This window comes from Scophthalmus maximus, chromosome 7, assembly GCF_022379125.1.
Source record: "Scophthalmus maximus strain ysfricsl-2021 chromosome 7, ASM2237912v1, whole genome shotgun sequence".
In the NCBI taxonomy this organism is placed as follows: domain Eukaryota; kingdom Metazoa; phylum Chordata; class Actinopteri; order Pleuronectiformes; family Scophthalmidae; genus Scophthalmus; species Scophthalmus maximus.
Window position 1 is genome coordinate 17,237,616 of NC_061521.1, and position 23,336 is coordinate 17,260,951.

General features: G+C 44.4%; 1 protein-coding gene across 2 annotated transcripts in view; it reads right to left on the minus strand.

Annotated features, from left to right (window-relative positions):
* Positions 1-23,336, minus strand: part of wwox (WW domain containing oxidoreductase) — a 122,651-nt gene that overhangs the window by 75,928 nt on the left and 23,387 nt on the right. For both annotated transcript variants that reach the window (XM_035642110.2, XM_035642109.2), the window contains 3 exons: positions 12,151-12,239; positions 7,629-7,814; positions 4,628-4,892 (listed from right to left, as the gene is read on the minus strand). In XM_035642110.2, the coding sequence (XP_035498003.1) occupies positions 4,628-4,892; positions 7,629-7,814; positions 12,151-12,239 (540 nt within the window). The remainder of the gene's footprint in view (positions 1-4,627; positions 4,893-7,628; positions 7,815-12,150; positions 12,240-23,336) is intronic.

Here is a 23,336-nt window from a genome sequence, read left to right on the forward strand (position 1 = left end):
AAGAGGACTCTATTACAAGGGCCTGGCAGCTCATCTAACCTCATGGAGGAATGGGGGGGGGGTGGGGGGGGTGGCAGTGAGACTGGGACCTCTGCTCCTCTTACTTTCCACATGGCTGAGCACCACACACAACACTAACCCACACACACACAGGTTGCCTGGGCGTGCAGCAGAGCCACTGCAACCGTGTGCTACATCAGATAGAGCGCCTGACCTTACGTCTGTCTGCAAGAGAGAAACTGATATAGACGAGTGAAGAAACAGTGGCTGTTGTGCTCACAAACATACACACACACAGCACAAACCGCCCCACCCCATTGTACGTCTGTTATATGTTAATGCTGATGCCTTTCGTCACAGGACCTGTCTCTGGGGCTAACCACCAAGGAGCAGCAGAGAGCTCCTGGTCGCAGCAGGCGAGGCTCAGCTGAGGAGGCACTTGCAGTCCCACTACTCCTGACTGAACAACCGCTCCTCTCGTTGAGCCCTGACTGCTGGTGCCTGGTCAAAAGTTCAGCCTGTGCATATGTAAAAAGGTGGCCTGGTGCCCGAGGCAGGATCCTGGGTAAAATAATCATGCTGAAACACTAAGAAGCATGGGACGAGGCAAGAGCGCTGATGAAACTGGCCCCCGGGGGTACTGAAGTGTCTGATTGGACCAGCGGAGTCTCTTAGGCCTGTGCCCATAACAGCCCCCTCCCCTCTCTCTACCCATTATAGCGGATGATGAGGTACTGGAGCCACTGCCCACTCTGATCTCCATTCAGCTCCGCACTGTCTGTGCCTATAGTTAAGGTATAGATTTGATGAGTATAGGCTGAGCCCAGCTGCTCAGAGCCTGAGGGTACACTGATCTTGAGGGAGCTATCAGTCAGTCAACAAAATGTCACGGGGTCAGCGTTACAGTATGACAAGACGGTGACAACTTCACAAAGGTTAAGCCCAACTAATAACTGCAACAGTCAAAGAAACTCATTATGTGCTTTTATAAAAGTGTGTGCAGCCTGAGTTTTGGTTCAAAGTATATCGTCTAATAACTTTCCATCATACATCAAATAAATCAATCAAACCCTGCGTCAATCAAATTTTGAACATTAAATCGCTGCAACTAAATTGCAGAACTGCGATAACTGCCTTTCTCGCTCTCTCTTAGTTTCTCTCACACACACACACACATTCACACACACACACACACACACACACACACACACACACACATACACACACACACACCACTGCAGGCCAGATCATTCAACACTGATAATCAAACCGAAGGACACAGGGAAAACTCCCACTCTAAACACGCTGAATTAAAGAAACAGGAGTTCCAGGCCCGGTCGCACAATCTCTGATAAGTAGATCAAGGCACGGGGAGGGGAACATGATGTTAGTGAGAGATAGTTTGGCTGATTAAAATGTCATGGCTCTTTATAGATGCCTTTCTCAACTCAGCAAAAATGGAATCAGATCTCTGCATCAATAGCAGAGTGGGCTGTTCACCCCACTAATAGAGAAGTTTCTCACTCTTAAGTGGAATCCACAACACAAAGAATGCAAAATATAGGAAGTCAAAATATTTTTTTTTTCTTCATTTGCGAACAAACTACGGTATGAAAAGATAAAAGTGGGGTGTAAGAGTGAAGTGCTGATAAAAATAAGAGCGCATGAAGCACAATTAATAACGAGAACAAGACTGGATGACCAAGAGTGGAGTGCATGGCCTGACATGACATTTCCTCTCCTTTATTATAACAATGAAATTAAAGATTTAGGACCGCACGTAGCTTGGGGTTGTTCCAGTAATATCCATGTTGTGAATTAATGTGTGTGTGTGTGTGTGTGTGAGCATTTGTGTGTCTACTCATGTAGGGCAACTGTATATCACTCTACCTGTGCTCCTATAAATCAAACCTGTGTTTTAAATGAGAGGGTGGTTATTTGCGCAAGAACACACAAGGGGGCTATGTGATTGTTTTTGGAGTCGACATTCTGCTTATGTTTGCATCCCAGAACAATCTCCATGGATCCCGCAAGCGTACGCAAGCAATTAAAGCGATACCATCTTCATATCCCTGCAACCAATAACTGAAATAATATCACTGTTTTATTAAGCCCTTAATGTGGGGGCAGAAGGATAGAGGAGTGGGATTCTAAAGAGGATACACTTTTAGGGGCCTTATCAACCCCAGATTTAAATAAGAGCAAACGCTCGGCTTAAGGGTGTGCCTGTGTGTCTGTGTGTGTCTGTGTGTGAGGCTGTGTGTCTGTGTGTGGCCTTTTATCAGACATGAGTTTCAGCTAATCGCTGTGTCAGCACACCAGAATTTAATTACTAACTCTACCTTTGTCCTTTAATATTTACTAACATCTACACTACATTTAATTAACCACGTGTAGAAAAGCCATTGCGACGTTCTGGAGGAGAAACCGCTCCGCTAATTGCATCTGTGTGCTCACACCCCCAAAACGTTGACACCCTTTCCTCGGACACACAAAGAACACACAAGTGTTAACTACTCCGTGTATACTTCCAAATCAAATGATTAAAAAGTAAGTTTGACTAAATTTGACTCCAGCTAAAATTGACACAAACCAGACATGAAGATGGAAACGAGACAGCGAGTGATGAAAAAGAACTAAGAAAAAAACGTTAGAGAACATAAAGAGGGAGTGTTTTTGTGACAGAACTAGTCAAAATTGAGGAAACGTTCGGCTTGGCATTTTGTGAAAGGTGCTGAGGAGCAGTTCCCCTCATCTCTCATCCCATGTCAGAGGGAGGAGAGACAAATGACGGCCTGAGGCTTTGTGTCTGTCAAACATGATGGATCAGAATAACGGTTCACTAAAACTCCACCACGCTGCCTTTCAACACATCACATTTTCCCTTCAGTGCAAACACTAAATTGATAAACGATGAGGAGTCGCTAATGGAAAGATGTAATAGTCAAACTATGGCATATATTAAGAGGCTATGCAGCCTAAAGCGTAAAGTTCTGCTATCCAATGAAAACTCGCATAGAGCAGAGGACGCAGTACAGATAAGGATACAATCTTCTCAAAGACTATTGGAATGGTAAGGCCAATTCCAGACCTGCGAGGACTGCATTTGCTGTGAATAAGGATAAGTCAACATGAGGACCAGAGAGCTGTTTTTCACTTTAAAGCTGAGAAAAGAGGAAAAATCTCACATTTTGGGACATAATACAACATTTTGGAATGTTCCAGGAAAAAAGAGATTACCGGTGTACTGAGCGACAGACATCGAACAGGTCGGCCAAGGACAAAAACAGCAGTTGCTGACAGAGATGTCGTGAGAGCAGCGAAGAAAACAACAGTCAGTGTCATCACCTGCATAACCCTCCACAGGGCAGCAGTGAAAGAATCACAATCCGCTGTTTGAAGAGCAGTAATATAGAGACAAAACCACAAGATGAAGACCACTCGTCAGCAATAAGAATGGGAAAGGCCAGATTGAAATTTGTAAAGAAATATACTGAGATGAGCGACAAATGTTCTGGAATATGATTTATATCAAAGTTAGCTCAAGATGGAAGATAACCCTCTGACTGAAGAAAGCTCGGGCACATTCAAGGTCTCAACCAAAGTGTGGATTTGGAGAATTGTTACACCCTCAACCAAAATACACTGCCAACATAACAAAGGGCCCCGGCCCTCCTCGCCAAACACAGAAGCATTTCACCTCCTGGCACACGAGAACTGAAAGAGGCCGATGTCAAAGGCTGCGAAATCTCCTGCAACAGCTTCAGCTCCTTCACCACAAGAGATTGACATTCCTTGTCCCGATACCCAATTGGTTTGCCAAAGGAGACCCTACCAGGATCGGTGGGTCTGTTCCGAACATGAACCACCACTATCACGACCAAGTGTGAATTCTCTCGGGGGATCTCGTTTTTTTATTGCTGCAAAATTATACTTGTAAACAGATAAAAGCCAACGGTACCTGCCGAGCAGCACCTACAGGACATAAGGTCAGACATGTTTTGTAAACACTTAAGATAATGCATTTGAAAATATCTGCTAATAGGTTCTCCTGATGAGGACGAGGGTATATGGTAAAAACACATTTGACAGAGAATTCATTGCCGCAGTACTCCAGAGTACATGACTGCATAGGATAAGAGACCTGAGTTTGCGCAGTGCATTTACAGTAACCTAATAGTCGCAGTACACAGGATCTGGAATATCGCCTACCCTGGTGAAAGGATAGGGGAATGTGCTCCCAGAGTTAAATAAACAGTGACAGGAGGAAGAGGAACACAAACCACAGAATATCTCTCTATCTGTGAAACCCAGACTCCCTCCTTGAGCCCTCAGCACTCAGCAGATCAACCCCTCTCCATCCTTTTTCCTCTACGCTCACCCAGGAGTGTGCCAAGACAAATATATAGGCAGAGTAAGGGACACAGAGGCAGAACAAAAAGTAATATAGTGAATTCACTGACTTGCTTCCCATGAAGAAAAAAATAACTGGCTACAGATCTGCTCTGGTGGAATGAAAAGTTACCAACATGTTCAACAATCCCTTCTGGTGGAAATCTACTGTATAGGCAGTATAGAGTGTCAGTCATGCTACAGGTTGTGCAGTCACACTTGTTTTCTCACTTACCATCGACTTGGTGAAAGGTCTGGCCAGCGTGAAGAGAAAGGTCATCAGCCACCAGCTGCGATGGATTGAGGTGTACATCATGTTCCCAGGGTGCACTGCGTTGGAGGAGACGCCATGAGGGGAGAGGCGGCGGTGGAGCTCATAGCTGAAGAGAATGTTACAGAGTTTTGCCCGATTGTAAGCCAGCATGGACCAGTACTCCTTCTTCGGGGGAGACAGCAGGGCTAGGTCCACCTTGCCACATGAGTCCATCAGGTCTGTGAACCTGCAACATGGTCCAGATCAAAAGCAGTTAGAATGTGTGTGTGTGTGTGTGTGTGTGTGTGTGTGTGTGTGTGTGTGTGTGTGTGTGTGTGTGTGTGTGTGTGTGCGTTTGTGTGTTTGTGTTTGTGTGTGTGTCTGTGTGTGTGTGTGTGTGTGTGTGTGTGTGCGCGCACGCGCGCGCGGTTTCCACCAGCAGATGTGTGTTGCTGGCTGCATACAAATCAAAGATATGACATGATGTTCTTTAATTGCCTGCGACAGAGCTGTTAAACTCCAGATGTTTGACAAGGCCCCTTAAACATTACACTACTCGTTGTGTTATTATGCAGTCACACAATAACATGGCAATACACGACCACACTCCCTGTGTTTGTGTGTGTGCGCGTGTGTGAGTGTGAGAGAACGAAAGGCTCCGAACTGGCAGAACACATTCTACATATTAATTCAGTCATTAGAAAACAACCAATCAAAATGTCACCTGGTTTCCTTGTTGTGATTTTACAAGCTCGCTGCCTCTTGTTTACTGTCGCCTTCCGCAACATCTTTGCTTGGCTAAATTACAACATCTGCAGGCTTTTCATTTCATGTGCTGCAACTTCATAACTACTTTAGCAAGTAGAAATTGATAAATCAATTGTCTGGGTAGCGAAAGTGAGGGTTTTTTCCCCCAAATTTGCTCACATTATACTGAAGTTAAATTTGAAAGAGGTTTTACAGTGATATTACAATCAATGAATTATCCTGTCAGGTGAACCATATAACCATATATACTTTGCATAACATATATATATATGATAGATATCGGGTAAAAAAGAATTATCTTGCCTGTACATAAAAGTATGAAGCCAAAGTTGCAGCTGAGATCTATCGGAGGTAATTTCATTAAGGATAATATCTCGTCTTGTTTGACCAGATCTGATGCAGCATAGGGCAAAGTAAACCTGTATTGGGCCAATTCCACAGTAAGCCCCCATGGTGGATTCTGATAAAGTGTCCGGCCATTACCCGTGTGTCCATCTCTCCCACCCGTCCCGTATTGGTCAATACTTTACCAGCGGACAAGGGGCTTAGGGAATACAATAAGCTGCCAGGTCAGGGGTCACACACGCTTGTGAGGGGAGGCTAAGTGAATAAACGAGAAAATCAGCGGAAACTGAAAATAACGCAAACACAAAAGGGAGCAACTTCAAAAGATGTAATATAGGTCTGGAATGAGGTGGACAGAATGGAAGATGTAATATGAGATATTGTCTATTTCCGCTGCTTCTTCCCCTGCGTCTAGTCCGTGTCAGTGTGTAACTGACTCTCTCTGGTCGCGCCTAAGCCCTCTTTGAAGGGGTTAAAGCCACTGCTGCTTGCACAGGGGAGAAGGAAAGGTGAGTGCATGAGTTGGGGAGGCAGAAAAGGACAGAGAGGGAGCTGCAAGGCAAAAAAGAGTGAAGAGAATACCTGACCATTCCTGGCCTTGCATTATGTATAAATGGTGAAAATGTGGCCCGTTCGAATAGCAGCCTGACAGTTCTCCCACCACCGAAACTTGTGAACTCACTGTTCTTACTTTGTAGGCAAGTCTTGCATCAATCAACTTCTGCCAATACTCACTTCATGACATGATTTCTTTCAATAAGCTTTTTCCTTCTCCCCCTTCCTCTTACTTTTCCTACAGCATGTAATAGCTGTGTGACCCCAAGTGAATCTGGGTGTCAAACCATCCTCTCTGCTGCTCCTGTCCGCTCATGCATGGCAGTCTGTATAACATAACTCATATGAGGGCCCCTGTAATAGTGCTGCTGTTTGATCTGCTAGAATAACTCTGCGTATGTTCTCCTTGTCTCAGGTCACTCTTCAGAGCTCCAATCAATCACTCTGCCTGGCTGTCTGGCTGAAAGAAGCCAGGATCAATGTCGCACACACACACATGCACATACTGACTCTGAATCACATGGCTCAGGGCTTGGGCTCACAGATCACTGCCATGACACCATGCTTGTCTACTGTATGACAGGAAAAACAGAAGCCCGTGGAGTAGAGTTGTTGAACAAAGACACAGACTTGGAAAAACAAGAGATGGCAAGAAGAGAGAGAGAGAGAGAGAGGGAGGGGAGAAAGGGGCTGACTCAGAGGGTCACACAGAAAGGAGCAGATACTTGATCAAAGTAAATTTTAGATGATAAGTCCATCCATCATGTTGATGATACGTTTAACTTATAGTGACAGCGTGTGGAGTGAAATGCGTTTTCAGTGAGTGAGGCTGTCATGTTTGACAATACGCATTAAGTCTGATCTATCAGTTTGTAGTGAAAACTAGCCAATGTAGCGGCGGCGACGGCATGACTGGAGCTGAAGAGCTGTTCGATTGGACGGGGTAGTTTGAGGATATTAGTGCTTAAACTCCATCAGAGGGACTTTAATATGACTTAACTGTGAATGGCAACTGTGCAGTGCATTTTTTCAGGGGGGATTGATTTGCATTATTAACACCTACAGCATTTACTGTAGACTACAGCAGGACAAATGTGAAACTACATTCGTTTTCTGGACAACTGAAGTTGTGAGAATAGTGTGGTGCTGTAGCTAAATTTACAAGAAAAACATATAGGTGCCGCTATTTTTCTCCTAATCACCTTTGTAAGTAAAACACGTCCTATCTGATGTAAAGTCTAATTCAACTAGTCTTCTGTTGAGACCGTGCACTTTAACACCAAACTAATCAACCTGCTGAGCTTGTCGCCTTTACCTGTGAGACTCTGAAGCAACAACCACAACACGGGCGGGGGCGGAGCGACGCAGCACGTCCTGTAGGCACTGGACAAGGAGGAAGTGACCTAGATGGCAGATCTGGAAGGTGGACTCCAGGCCGTCCTCCGTCAGGCTCCAGGGTTGAGTGCACACTGCTGCATTACACACCAGAATGTGCAAGGGCCTGTGGCGGAAGACAAAACACCTGTGTTTAAGGATTATAATTGACAACAAGGAAGACTTGGCTGCCAAAAAATTTTTCCTAGGATATATGGCAGAAGAATAGGTGAGGAGCGGTGATGGGGAGAGGAAACACAAGAAAAGAGGATGTAATAGGGAGAAGCAAAAGCAGAAGAAGCACACAGGGTGTCTTATGTCAGAGTGCAGTAGACTTTAGAGGTCTACAGAGACGGAGCATCAGTAACGCAGATATGATACAGAGGTTTCCAGTGCAACTCCCCACGGCTCGACAGGTACTGTAGATACTGAATACAGCTGGCTGCAATCCAAGAGCAACAACACATTGAATAGCAATCTCAGACCGTTTCAACACACGAGTGTGGTGGAAGTAAGAGGTGTTGATACAGGCTCTGTGTTACAACTCTGAGTAACCAAACCCACCAACAGATCGACTTGGACAGCCGGAGCAAAAAAGACCAGATCAAAGGAAATACACACATATACGCACACACACACACACACACAGACACACACACACACACACACACACACACTTACACAAAATTCATGATATACAAAGCAACGGCCTTCATTCGGGGGCCCAGTAAAATAGCATATGCTTTAGCACGAACAGACGCATTTCCATTCTTGCAGATTTTGTGTGGGCGAGTGAGTAACACTCCCTGCTCGCATGCCAGTGAATGGAGATTGCCTGATTGGCCAGGGCAGTGAGAGATCCTTGTCGGTGACAGCGTCGCTCCAGCGACTCGAAACCACAGTAACACAGCCGAACAATCCAAACACACCCCACCAATTTTTAATTTCTTCCATTAGAATTAATTATGAGGCCGAAGGCAATTTGTGTACCCTGTGTTTAAGACTGCCTACTGGATTAATTAAAAACTGGATGCTGGAAAATTAATGTGTGAATTGTTATGCCTTCCTATAATGAGCCATCCCATGCTATTACATAGGAGTGTACTGTACGATCACCTTCAGGCCTCCAAACACACAAGGTTCATTAAAGAGCACATACCTACTCACAAGTCAACTTAAAGAATGCTGACCCGAGCACATTATTAACAAGCACACGTGAGCGGCGAGATATTTTATTTTTCACCCAACGTCTGACTGGATTGGCTTAGTAGAAAAACATGTAAATAAATGACCTGCATGACCTGGAGTTAAATTTAAATTAGATAATTAAAAAAAAGAAGATATCAAAACACCACAGCTCCTGTGGCATCACTGTCTGCTCTGAAAGTGCTCTCAGCTTAACGGCCGACAAAACACATTGTGTTCCTCTGTCTTACAGAGGGTGACGTACAGCAACGTTGTGCCACACGAGGCAAAGCTCTTGGCTCTGTCCCCAACGCCCTGGCCAGGGACAGCACCTGAGCTCTTGACCTAACTTTTCCACCTTTCACTGTCAGTTACACCTCTTAAAATTTAGTTTGGCTTCCCTTTGTTGAGACTTACCACTGGAAAAGCAGAACTGGTTGGTGGGGGGGGGGGGGGGGGGGGGGGGGGGGCAACTATTTAAGTGTCACTCAAAGAATATCACATATTTGTGATCAAAAAGTCCAATAACCAACTTTCCTCTGGCCAACAGAGTGATTTCCCCCACGCAGCCAAGATGGGCCTCTGGTGAGTCTGCTTGTAATGTAAAAGCCCTGTTAATTCAACTGCCCACCAGTTAGTCCCTCTCTCATAAGCACAGGTCTAATGAATGTCTTTAATAGGCCTATTGCTGCGTAGCACAGTCCCTCTCTCCACATTAAGACCTCACACAACACTGTGTGCACTGTGCAATCTCAGCGCCGGACAAACGAGGGTGTTAACTACCAAACTGGGAGACATCAGTTTATATATTTACTTTAAATAACCCCCCTGGGTATGACCCCTGACCTCTATGATAATGTGGGCCAGCAGCAGATATTGCCTATGTGAGCTGAGCTCAGACTACTGGTCATTAACACTGCACTTTATTGGCAACAGGAAAACTGGCACAGACAACACACAGATACAGTAGATGTGTGTATACACACACATCACACATCCTGGTCCATATGCAAACAGACACACAGACACACACACACACACACACACACACACACACACACACACACACACACACACACACACACACACACACACACACACACACACACACACACACACACACGAACTGCAACGGCGAAGCGTTCAAAGATACACAACATTTTGAAAGTGTTAAAGCATCACCATAGTAACGGATTAAAGAATGGAACACTAATGTGATTTGGCCACCTATTACACACAATATGCTTGAGATTAGAACAGGATAAATGCATTTTTATTTAGTTTTTTTAAAATCACAGGTGAAAACAAATTGCATGTGTTAATTACAGTCCGCTCAGTAGAAATTGTATTAAGAGCACTCTGTCAGCACTGTCCTCCATCAATTACATCCCAATGAAATTGCACTGCATTCAACAATATCAATATCAAGGTAATTTCATTTCAAAGGACAGGCAATTAAAGCAAAATTGGGGTCAATGGAACACAAAGCAGCGTGAAAGCCACTGACTAAAGCACTTAAAAGCAAGGGAGTAAGAAACAAGAGAAGGAAAAAAAAGAATTCTGATTACATTTCACCTGTCAATGACACGCTACAGGAGCATTATTGTGTGTGCGTGTGTGTACGACTGTGCGTGTCTGTTTGTCTCTGTGTTTACAAAACTACGTGTGTGTGCTTATGTACACAGAATTGTCTGCGTGTGTCCATGCATGTATGCACATATACAGTATGTGCGTGTTGTGTGTGCTCAGAGGTGTTATGCCTGAAGACATGCGTGCAGTAATAGAGTGGTGGTAGACTCAGACAGCTGCCCAGTGCCATTCACAGCTCAGAGCTCCCAGCCCTCCACTCTGCTCTGTTCGCCTTCTGATGAGAATTAATGTACTCTGACGTCCCCTGGGACTCCCCTACTCCCCCCTAACAGCACAGCTAATGAAGAAATACAACCTTGCCAAAATACTGAGGTAGAGAGAGAGAGCGACACAGACAGAGAAAGACTGAGACAACATCGAGAGAGAGGGAGAAACTGAGGTAGATAAACAAAGAGGAGACAAAACGGGAGGCAAAAAGCAAAACGAGGAGAGTAGTTCTGGGTCCAGTGAGGTTAAAGAGAGGTCAACAACTGCACTTAATTTTGGATTGGAGGGAAACTTGTAAAAGATGGGAGGGGACCATAGGACACAGAGTGAGGGAAGCCACCATGAGGTTTGGCTCTGACCCAAGACACGTGTCCTGGATGGCCATACCCTGCCCCAGGGCTGCTACAGGCGATGACTGCCCTGCCTCTCCCCAAGGGGCTCCCCTGACACCACTACCCACACACATAAACATGCACGCACACGCACACGCACACACACACACACACACACACACACACACACACACACACACACACACACACACACAGATGGACAGTATGGATGACAGAATACATGACCCCAAAATAGCAACTGTGCGACCGGCGACAAGACGCAAGACACATGCGGTAAAAGCTGACCACCACAAAATAAGTGTGAAAGTCTGTTGGTCTGTTAATCAATGTCAAGCAAATCGACACAAACACACACATCGTCTCCTGGGGCCTCGTCCATATGGTGTCCATCAGTAACAGTTGGATCAGGATGTCCATTAAGTACGGTGTACTGTATGTAGGAAGTCATCGTGATACAGTGATCAGCTTGAATTGCTCTTCACTTATCTGTTTCTTCATTTTCTTTATTTCCTTTTTTTGTTGTTGAATAAGTAGCATTTCAAAATCCTGACAGTTGAAAATATAAGTGCTGGCTACCTAAAGTTTGCCCTGAACAACCGGGAGACAGCACCATGATCTGTTAGTTGGGCGTGCTGCCATACATTTAATTAAAAAAACATTTTAAGAACAGATCTGCCCGTTCTCTTCACAGTGATGAGGCCTCTGTCTTCTGATGGTCTCATAGTTTCAAACTACTCCAAAAGATTATTTTCAACCTATGATGTTGGAGGGACCAGTCTGGCCCTGCCCACACACGCAAATGACACAATGGACAGAGAACTGTTCATTCTTCAGAGCATCTGCACATACTGCGCAGATTTTCCATAAGGTTTCATGGCCAATTGTCAATATAAATGAACTTTGCCACCCTCACTACCCAAAATGCAACATTGATAGGAGGCTTAAAAGCATAGATGTACATAAACTACTGGAGTTTTGAACGTCGTCTCTCTGATCCTTCCAAAACCTGTGAATATAAAATATTAGAAAGGATGGGAAACCCACCTTCATACTGTGGTTTATACTCACAGTTTCTTGGCCTTGAAAGACTCTGCAAACTCCCTGACACTGCGGAGAGAGGCCAGGTCACACATCATGGCTTCTACTTTTGCTCTGTGCTGTTGAGACAGAAAACACACAAGTACAATTGTTATAGAAAAACAATAGGGTCACCATCATTAATTAGGGTTTTTGCCAACTGCCATTTTTAATGTTATCAACTTCAGCAAAAAATAAACCACAAAGCACAGGTTCAAAAAGGGTAAAAAAGGAATGCTGTTTCAACATGTTTAAAATGCTATGTAAGGTCTCCACAGTGCAAACCTTCCTGTGTAAGAATACTACACAACAGACCTGGGAGAGAGTATGAGGAATGTCACATGCTCTGCGAATATGTGATTACGGGCTTTATAATGAAAATTAGTTGATTATTACTATTATTCAGACTGGTAAAAAATGTGCTGACACACGATCACAACCCCTGTCTAAAGACTCCCAAAGAACTCCATAGATTTTGACTGCGTGTTATCAGCACGTGTTTGTGTGTGTGTGTGTGTGTGTGTGTGTGTGTGTGTGTGTGGCTCCTCTCACACCATATGTTGGGAGACAGGGTGAGGAGAGGAGAGGAGCAGAGAAAGATAAATGACTTAAGAAGTGAATGCATAGCTGCATTTACACACCGAGGACGACAGGCTAAATATTCATCAAGTCTATCCATCCCACTGTAGCATTCTGCTGCAGGGCAAAGGGCCTCGGCATAGACGCATGCAGGCCTAAAGGAGCAGATCTTTTTGATAACAACGTACAACTTTTTTTTCTTCTTTTTTGTCTGTGATAGAGCGTGTCAACTGAGACTATCTCCTGCCTTCCTGTCTGTCTTTCCTCTATCCCCATCTCCCCTTTCTCTGCATCTTTATCAGAACAGGGCCTCTCAGCAGACAACGCAGTTTCAATCTCCCTTCAACACAAGCTCACACGGGACCTTGGTGCATCACGGCACAAGTGCGTGCAGTGTGAATCGGGGTGAAGCATGTTCGGTTCAGACAGACGGTCCATTAGACTCATCGCTCATGCTGGAAAAGGAAGAGGCAATGAGATACTCCTCGCAGGATTCCCAGCTGGGCCCTGGCCTCAGTAGCACCAGGTATTCCTCATGCTACCGCTCCCCTTCGTCCTGCCTGCCATCCCAGAGGAACGCTGTCAGCTCACATTACACCCCGGAAGAGCGTTCCAACGTTCCGCTTTCCTTCCGCCACCTCCGCCGCTGCTGCTGCTCCCCCGTCAGCCTTTTCCACTGATCTGATCTCCAGTGTGTGGGTGTCATATGGGAATGTCTTTCCTCAGCGTGTCTGTCTTCACGGAGCTAAGTGTACATGACACTCACAGCAAGGACGCTCCATGGAGCAGTGAGCAGAAGGAAAACAAGAAAGGGTTAAGCGCACCTTCTGATGGAAATGTGATTCTTCAGGCATTTTACAGACACCTTAACTGCCCCAGGGTGTATTTATACATGCATACACAGGCACATGCACACCCATACACACACACACACACACACAACAAATGCAGTGTTGTGACTCAAGGGTAAAACCATGCTATCACACCATTATCTATGCCTGAATTATTCTCTTGATGCTACTCTACACCATAATATGGATGCTATTACAAAGCATTAAAGGGCTGATTATGGCTATTATAGATATGATTATAGGGTACCTGCTTATATGATCTACTCACACAGCAGTAATCACAGGTGAGAGGAGACAACTGTTTAATTTAATGACTTGCATGCGCAATATGCATTTACACTTCTGGCCACTTTTACACAGTGTATATATACACATTTACCATGCCGGTAAAATTTTTAAAAATGGTTTGATGTAAAACAAATATTTGGTTGCCAAGTATTCACACGAGTGTAAGAGGAAGACGAGAGAAGAGAAAACTTGCGCCTGTGGTTGTTCTTATGAAATGGAGAATTAAATTATACGTTGAGAAAGATGACACGTTACTCCCAAACAAGGTCAGAGCACGCAGCAGTGTGATCATTAACAGGTCAGAGTAGGGTCTCCTCAACAGGGTAGCCCTCGATGTTTGCATGACCAGCAGAGAAGATGAGAGCAGGTGTCAGCTTTGACGAACACATATCCCCTTCTCCAGAGACAGGGGGGGAAAGGGAAGGAGAGATGGAGTAATGGGAGACCAGAGGGAGGATAGAGGGGGGTTGAGGGGGGCCACTGGAGCAAATCCAGCAGGGAGAAGGTGAGCAGCCTGCCTGCCTGCCTGTCTGTCTGTCCGCCTACCCTCCCCCTGCAGATTGAAGTCTTGCGAAGAAAATAAAGTTTATTGCCTGGAAAGAGGGGGGAAAAAGCATGTAAAAAGCATTAAAGCGATGGAGGTGAACAATTAGACAGATGGCCAGGTTTTGGAAGGAGAAGAGGAAAAAAGGGATAGAAAAAGAGAGGGAGAATGCACGGACGCAATCGTTCAGGGTTTTTATGAGGACCCTGACAACTCCTCGTCTCTTCAAGGGCGAAGGAAAAGTGAGAGGCTGCAAAGCCTCTCTGGTTAACTCTGGAGTAATCGCTGAGTGTGCAACACCACAGAGCTCGGCTCGGGGTGACAGAGCTTATTGCCCCCAGCTACACACAACCTATTGCTCCGTCTCAAAGCAAACGCCAAATTATGAATGAAACAAGACACGAAAATAAGCTTTTACGGCTTGAAAACTAGAAATTCTGACGGCCGCGTGTGCAACTTCATGACTGCACATCCGCAGAAGAGCCACATATTTGGTACCGAAGGCAGCAAGGTCACCATGATGATAACACAGGCATCAGATCCCTCAGCCCTCCACTCCTGCCGCCACCTCTCACTTTCCACCCCCACCTCCAGCCGTCAGCCCAGGAGAACAGCTGTCTGTAACATGACAATGACCTTTACGACTTTCACCAGGAGGAAGCAAAGAAGGAGGAAGGGGAAAAGTGTATCTCTGTGAGTTGAGGAGGTAGTTGGCCTCTGCAGAGGCTCTTGTCGTCTCTCTTGGTTTTTTTTCCACGTGTGTTGGGGGAATGACATGTGGTCGCTGCTGTGGATAAAGATGGAGACAGAGCGGAGGACGGAGGGGGAAGAGCTCTAATACAATTATAACTTGGGCCATCCAATCCAATCAAATGAAGAGGTAGAGCAGGGGGAGCCCCGTTCTGTTCAATAAGACACTGGACCACTCAACTAACTCTTAAAACACACACATGTAGGCGTACTGGCACATGTGCACTCACAGGTACACACACTTCGCTGACCCCTTTAATAGCACAGCAGCCACCCCTAATGGACGCAAGCAAGTGGAACCGCCAAATAATACACTCTTAATGCACTAGGCTCAATCTCATCCCCCTCTCCCCTTATCCTTCTCAGCCTTCCCCCTCACACTTTAACCCCTGTTTTTATCTTCCATCACCTCACGCTGCGCCCTCACCACCTCAGCTCCCCTTATAGATCACAAATGCAGGGACAACACTTAAGAAATCAAAAGTACCCCCACATATACCAAACACTTACCCTGCAGACCTCGCTGAACAACTCAGGTAGGGAGAGGGATGGTAAAAGAGTGATTAGGGCCAGACAAAAGGTGTACCATATATCTTGGTACGGCTTCTATTACTCCCTGTGAATATAAGACAACTAATATCAATTTAAAGCAAAGGCAATGTTCTATTGCTGTATTTTTACCCGCAGGTGCGGAGGTAAGGTGTTGTAATGGCGGTGAAAGTGAATGAGCAGGGAAGACACCATGTGAAAAGGGCACCTTATAAAAGCAATTAGAGAAATGACTTTGAGCCCCTCTTCTTGCTCTGTAGATTAGAACAGGCCTCGGAGGGAGGAACACAGAGGAACCCAGATCTCCATGACCTTGTCCGCAACACGCCGCACTAAATTGGTCATCAGCTTTTAAGACTGTATTTTATCATAGATATATATTTTTAGCGAAAAGAAAAACAGCAAAGGAAGGGGGGGGGGGGGGCGGGCTGTGGAGTGTGCTGGTCGTATATCATCCTGTCACAATTATGACGTTTGTTCATAAATACCAACCAATCTCCTCTCCACCTGGCTAAGTCACATGGGCTTGTGCTTATGCACGCGCCATACACCAACAGAGAAATATGGACACACACACAAACATGCAGCAGAAAGCACACGCACACCGCAAATAAAGAAACGGACACATCTGGCTGGGTGCCCTATCACAGATCTGAGAACTGACCTCCATACACAGACAAAGAGACTGAACACACACTCGGGCAACACAAATTCATACACCCAACACACAAATGCATAAACGCAAACACACAAACAAACAAATGCGCGCGCACATACACATCCACTTACCCACTGACATGGACACACACCGCAATTAATAGGGAGGCAGGTCTCTGGTGAGGAAGAGAAAGTGCCTGTTCAGCACATACAGGCAGAATATGCAATTTCCTCCAGTTAAGTCTGTATTAAATTGATTTCTTCTTTCTCTGACACGGACTGGGTTTTTCCCCCCTAATGAAAGCTGGATAATCTACAGGTTTTCCCTTTCCTGAAATCAAGTTACAAATCAAGCAATCGTAAGGGCAGATATGGGAAAGGTGAAGGAAGGACATGGGATGATTTTCCAGATGAGAAACATGGCGAATGAGGCAAATACGTGCCGATACTCTTAACACGGACATCGGGGGCACACCACACACACACACACACACACACACACACACACACACACACACACACACACACACACACACACACACACACACACACACACACACACACACACACACACACACACACACACACACACACACACACACACACACACACACACACACACACACACACGCGCACGCACGCACTCAGGGAGTAAAGGCCAGACCTCGGTTAAGTACTTGCTGACATTTCCGTTCGGTGACGTACTAAGGCTACTGCACGACCATGTTAGTAAATGCAGCATTGATGAACGTAATTAATGAAACACATTAATTAGTAAGCAGTTACATCAGTTAATCACTCCCTGAGACATGACAAGGAGCAGTGACATTCCGGAGAAACACTTCAGCATGCTGAACAAAAAAATACAAAAAAGGAGGGAGGACTTATAATAAACAAAAGGGAAAATAATTACACATAACCAGGAGTGGAGGAAGTATTTATTTCCTCATGTGTAGAATTAAATTCCTCCAGATTATTAGCCATTGTATGTGCTTTAAATAAACAGAAAGTACTGATTGTGCAGACAAAACAACAAAGTTATATAATTACATTTTTATATTATAGGATTATTAAAGTGAAGCATTAACATATAAGCAGAATTTTAATGTTATAGCTGGTTGAGGTGAAGTGATTTTAAGTGCTGCTGTGTAATTTAATTTACTGTATAGTAAGGCATTATATTTTATATGCTCATTATAGGTTTTCAAATTCCTAATCTGCAATGTAACTATTAACTTTAACTGTCAGATAAATTTAGTGGAGTAAAAAGTATGATGTTTCCCTGTAATGTAGAGTAGAAGTACATGGTGCAGTACAACCAAATAGAAATACTAGTGCAGAACAGTGAAGTTATTGAGTGTGTGCTTCAGGTACACCACCTCCAACATATATCAGTGTAAATTGAAAAATATCATGCAAAAACATACTTGAAATTTTCTGAATATGTATGGAAATTATCAAGTAAGAATCATGATAACACTGACATGTTTCTTATTTTGTTGTTGTCTTTTTTGTTCTGGGTATTCAACAATATTTCAACAAAAATCACATTATACACAAAAAAAAATTTGAGAACAATTACTCAATGTTGAATGATTTTTGAGGTTGTTCCCAAAAAATGTAATATGTCTGAAGTTGAATATGTTTTGTAATTATATATGTAATCAAAACATGTTGTCTAAATATTGAGAATTTATTTCCTTTAAGAAATAGAGACAGACAGGTTTCAGAGAGAGAGAAATAAAGACCGAAAAAAGGGAACGACAGACAAAGTGAGAGAGAGAGAGACAGAGATGGGAAAGGAAAAGGACAAGGCGGTCATCATAATTGCAGAGTTTGCTTTTCGGATGCAGACAGACCAGGGCCACGGGGCCTGAGGCACATATCAGATTCCACACAAACACACACACACACATACATACAAACTTACACATGCAACCATATAACACGTACACACAAAATATTCCACGGTCAGTCTGCGTGAGTGTTTTTGCATTAAGGCAAACGACAGCTGATGTCATTTTAAAAGTGTTTTGAGTGCATTTGTGTTCTATAACAGATAAAGTGTGTAGTGAGATGGCAATATTCAGTTTTCAGACCTAACAATGTTATCTTATAAACCTGCTTTCTGCCATCGCGTGTGCGTGCGTGTGTGTATGTCAGTCCCTGCGTCTACTTCACTCCTCCCCCTCTTCGTCCAGCGCAGAGCATGATCAGATTTACATTAAAAAGTGATGGAGATTTAAATAATGTGACTATGTTCTCAGAAAGACATCAAGAGATTTTCAACTTGCTCTCCTCTTCCTCTCCGTCTCTTCCTCACCCTTTCCTGCTCCTATCTCCCCCCCTCATCTCACCCACTCCATCTCCGCCAGATTCGCAGACAGTGCACATTTTCCTGCATGTCTTTGGTGTAACCGATACCCCTAACAACCAGGATTTTAATGCAATCCACATTGCACCCTAATATTTCAGATCTCAGAATAAGCACTGGCAATTACACATTTACACCCGGCTTATTTTGCAATTCCGCACGGGGACTTTCGTGTCTGGATGAACGGCGCACGCAGACTTAGATGCTGATTATGTTGTGGCTAGATAACAATGAAGTCAGAGAAAAACAACCTAGACCCTGTGCACTTATACTGTGTATTAAACTTTTTGTTTGGGAGCATCAGCAATAAGGTGCAAATCTCTGAAGTACAAAATAATGTGTTCTTTTCAAGTGTGGCAGTAATGTGATTGCTTTATCTAGACCTGCTAATTTTACAATGTTTAATTTCTTCTGAAACACTCGTGCCTTGTATCGTCTCAGTATCCGGAGGGCTGGTAAAGTACCTCACAAACTTGCACACATTTACACATATGTGCACTGTGTGAACACACATCACTGTACAGAGATGATAAATTATGCTCCTTTGATTTGGTTGCAGAAGCCCTTTTTGTATCAGCTTTATAAAAATAAAAAAAACATAAGCATAACATAATTGAATAAGAAAAGAATCTGGCAATTAAGAAACATGGAGGCCTTTGATGTGAGTAAGTGTATAATAGGCCTTTTGATGAGGGAGTGTTTTACACTCCGCAGGGTCTTGTATGCACTTTGATTAAAAGCTCTTTTGTTTAGCAATATTCTAAACTGCTTACCATTTTCCACTGTCACAATAGTTTAGTAAGTGATTGTGCCTTTTTTTTTCCAGCTCCCTGAGACACAGCATCTTGTTTCCTCTGGTATGAAATCACACTGTAGTGATACAGAGACATCATCACACAAAGGACAAATGAGCGAACGGAAGAGCAACCTGGATTTAAATGTTTTAGAAAGGTAACTAAAGGGGGACAACCAGAGGACGTTAACATTATCAGATACCAAACAATAATAAAAATGATAATAACTATTGTAATTTCCATCTTCAAAGGAATATTCATTACATGCAACTGTTCAAGCACCGTCCACATGATCTACCCTGTCTATTGATAAGGTCATGGGATTTGTGCATTCTGTTACAGTGATGCACAGATTTGAATAATAGGATTCTCATCATGCATCTTTAGCCCCTTGTCGCCTGATAATAGCCTGGAAAACTCGTGTTGAACAGTGTAATAAATGCATCATAAGACCTCAGCAAAGGTCAGGGGTCAGCGAGCCACCAACTGTCAACGGAGCGCTGGCCTGACAGAGAATAAATGATGCCTTGTAAACAAATTGAATTATTGCTTTAATTCATGCAGTTTGATTTAATTTGCCGGGAGACGAGTCCTTCACGAGGGAACGGGAGGGAAGGAGTGACAGCGAAGGAAGATGGGGAGGAGATGAGGAGGAGTGGCTGTGGACGATGGGACGTGGGCACACGTCTTCTTCCCTCCATCACTCCGTCCCACGACATCTTTGGCTCCGCTGAAGGACAGTAACTGCATTAACAATCCTGATCATCTCACAAGACTGTGTGCCGTCTTCCGTAGATGGCGAGTCTTCCTTTTGTCTCAGCTAAATGCAATAAAGTTCTGTTAAATTGAGTTGGGCCCTGGCACAAACTGAGTGACAACAAGCAAGAGATAGGTCCAAATTTGATCAACTGATTTAAAGACTATATGTTTTTTCTGTTGCATAAACATTTTAAGAAGTTTAGATAATTGCATTGGGGGAAAGAAAAGTACATAATGGACTGAGCCCAATTAGGCAACAGCTGTGGATTGAGGATGCTTAAATTTGAAGTAATGTGTGCACGCTTGTTGTGATGGGCATATGGGAAAGCCCATCTCCTATGGTACCAACCCGTGAACCTAAAAAACCCTGAATGAAACACCAGTATTAAGTTTGGTCTATCACCTAAAGCTGCATTAGGTCTCTCCTCAGTTTGCTCCTTAATTCTATCAGAGTAATCTCACATTATTGCCCTCTAACAGTACCCTAAACGGAGAATAAAAAGTTTGCTCCCCTCTAGCAGTGTATTACCAGGAAACAACAGGCCCTTTCCTCATTAAGTTATAGATATAAATGCTCCAAAGCATGAAATTACCCCCGAGCCTCCCTCTCCAAATAACCTGGTTTGCAAACAAATGATCCGAGCACAAGCAGTAAAAGGCAGATTATTAAAATAATAGGAGGGATTTAAATTTGCATCCACAGAACAATTCAGCAAAGGACTGTGCAATTACTCCTCCCCCTCCTCTTCCCTTGTTCATTCCACCTTTCTAATAGCGAGCAGAGTCCCTCGCACTTTATTGTGTCCATCTGTCCTTAATAAGAAACGGGGGCAGACTTGGGCATCTCCAGGTGTGTCTCTACATGTGCTAATATAATCAGCTTCATGAGAATGTGCACTTGTGTGGTAGCATCTGGTATTATAGTTTACCTTCATCAAAACCACTATCAATTTACATGTACATACCTTCTCATTCTCCTCGGCCTCCACCCTAATGTCTTAAAAGAGGGGAATTCAAATCTTACACTCTGATAAATATCTAACTTTATTCCAGGGACAATAACAGTCCCTCCTCCCATGCTGGTGTAAATGGGGAGTGATGAGAGAGTGAGGTGAGAAGGAACGGACGAGGCAAAGGGTGCTCAGGTCTGCATTACCACTGAGTTATGGCCCCCATTTGCATCTCAATCAGCCTCTTTGGAGACACCACCACCCTGGAAACACCCTCATCACACTGCAGCCACCCCAGGTAATCAGGGAGATTTAGTGGGACTGGCAGCCTAGCGCTGGGCACCCCCTGGCTGGGGCTCGCAGCTCATTCCCAGCCCCTGGTCTTGCTAAGGGCCCTCTGGGCCACATCCAAACACAGGAGAATGGCAGCACTTAACAAGGCTGAGGAAGACCAAAATAGACAAGCAGCAGAAACGAGCCATAAAACAGAGGGAAAACAAAGCACGAGAGTGATTGTAATAGATGTTCCTGCATAGATGTCTGCATAGTGTTCTGTATTGCTGCCTCATTATAGCAGGAGGAGAAAAGAAAACAAATTTGAACTTGTGACCTCAGGTGAGAACGCTGAATCTCAGAGTTGATGATGGCACTGACGCTAACCCACTGCTCCCCTGCAGTAAAACAGGCTCTCTCTAACATGTAATGGGAGCATGTGTACCCACAAATACAAACACACACATGCACACATACACACAGCAACACGGAGTGATTTGCAGATAGTGAATGCTCCACTTGAGAGTTGCCTCTCTAGTTAGCGCTGTCTCATGGCTGAACCCTGCTAAGGTATTATTACCTACACGCAGCCCTATTGATATTGTGACTCCGGCATCTGTTCACCTCCTTGTTACTGCCTGGACCACAGCACAGCATCCTATCTGACTGTGTGCATGGCCTACACTGTGTGTGTGTGTGTGTGTGTGTGTGTGTGTGTGTGTGTGTGTGTGTGTGTGTGTGTGTGTGTGTGTGTGTGTGTGTGTGTGTGTGTGTGTGTGTGTGTGTGTGCGTGTGTGTGTGTGTGTGTGTGTGTGTGTGTGTATCCCGGACCTCTGGGGTAGAGAGTAGTCACTGTGCACAGTAGAAGACAAGAGGCTGAGGAGGCTAATAGAGAAACACTCAACACACCAGGGGCCTAATCAACTGCGAAGGACATGTACCCATAGCTCCAAACCTCTCTCCAACACGGACACACTCTGGCCTTTTCCTTCTCACACTAATCTCACCGATACTGTAAACTCCACACTGCCGGCACCAACGCCACATTGCACAAAAGACTTTGTAAGTGCAGCTCGCAGAAAAACAACAATGAAAAGAGAAGGCAAGACTGAAGACCAAACTTTACCCCGCAAAGGGAGACGGCTCAGGGAGGCGGAGAAAAGAGACTAAACAAAAGAGAAATAGGAGGAGAGTGAGGACTGAAGACAGAGAGACTCTCTGAGCTGAGTTTCAGTTATTAGGATCAAAAATTAGTGGGGGGAAAAACTGGGGAGTGGGCAACATTAATCAAAGTGTTCACCTAGTGGGCAGCCATATGGCAGATCAGCACGCCAACAGTGCAAACTTGCTGATCTTCAGTAACGGGGTGCAATTAATTCCACTGGCTGAATTCATCTCTCCCTCACACACTGAAGGAAGGGGGGGGTAGAAAAGAAGAAGATAGAACAGAGGAGGGTTTGTTGTGACTCTTTACTCTTTCTTCCTCTCTCTCTCTCGAAGCAGAGGAATCAAACCCCGGTGATGAATGAGGTGGACACAAGGGCCTCAGATAGCTCCTGTGGCGATGGTGGGGGGAGTGATGGAGGGTGGGAGATGAAAAGTGGAGAAATTAGGAGGGTGAGAGAGGAGGCGACAAGAGTGGGCAGAAGAAGAGAAGTATATTCACAGATTCGGCCGCGGCACTTTTTAAGTGGGCCTTAAAATCGATATTTAGGTGTGTGTTTATTTTACTAACAAAGACTTTTTTTCAAATTCAGTGCAGAAGTTAGTTGTTGGAATAATGTTGGATTATTTACTGTTTATAGGAAA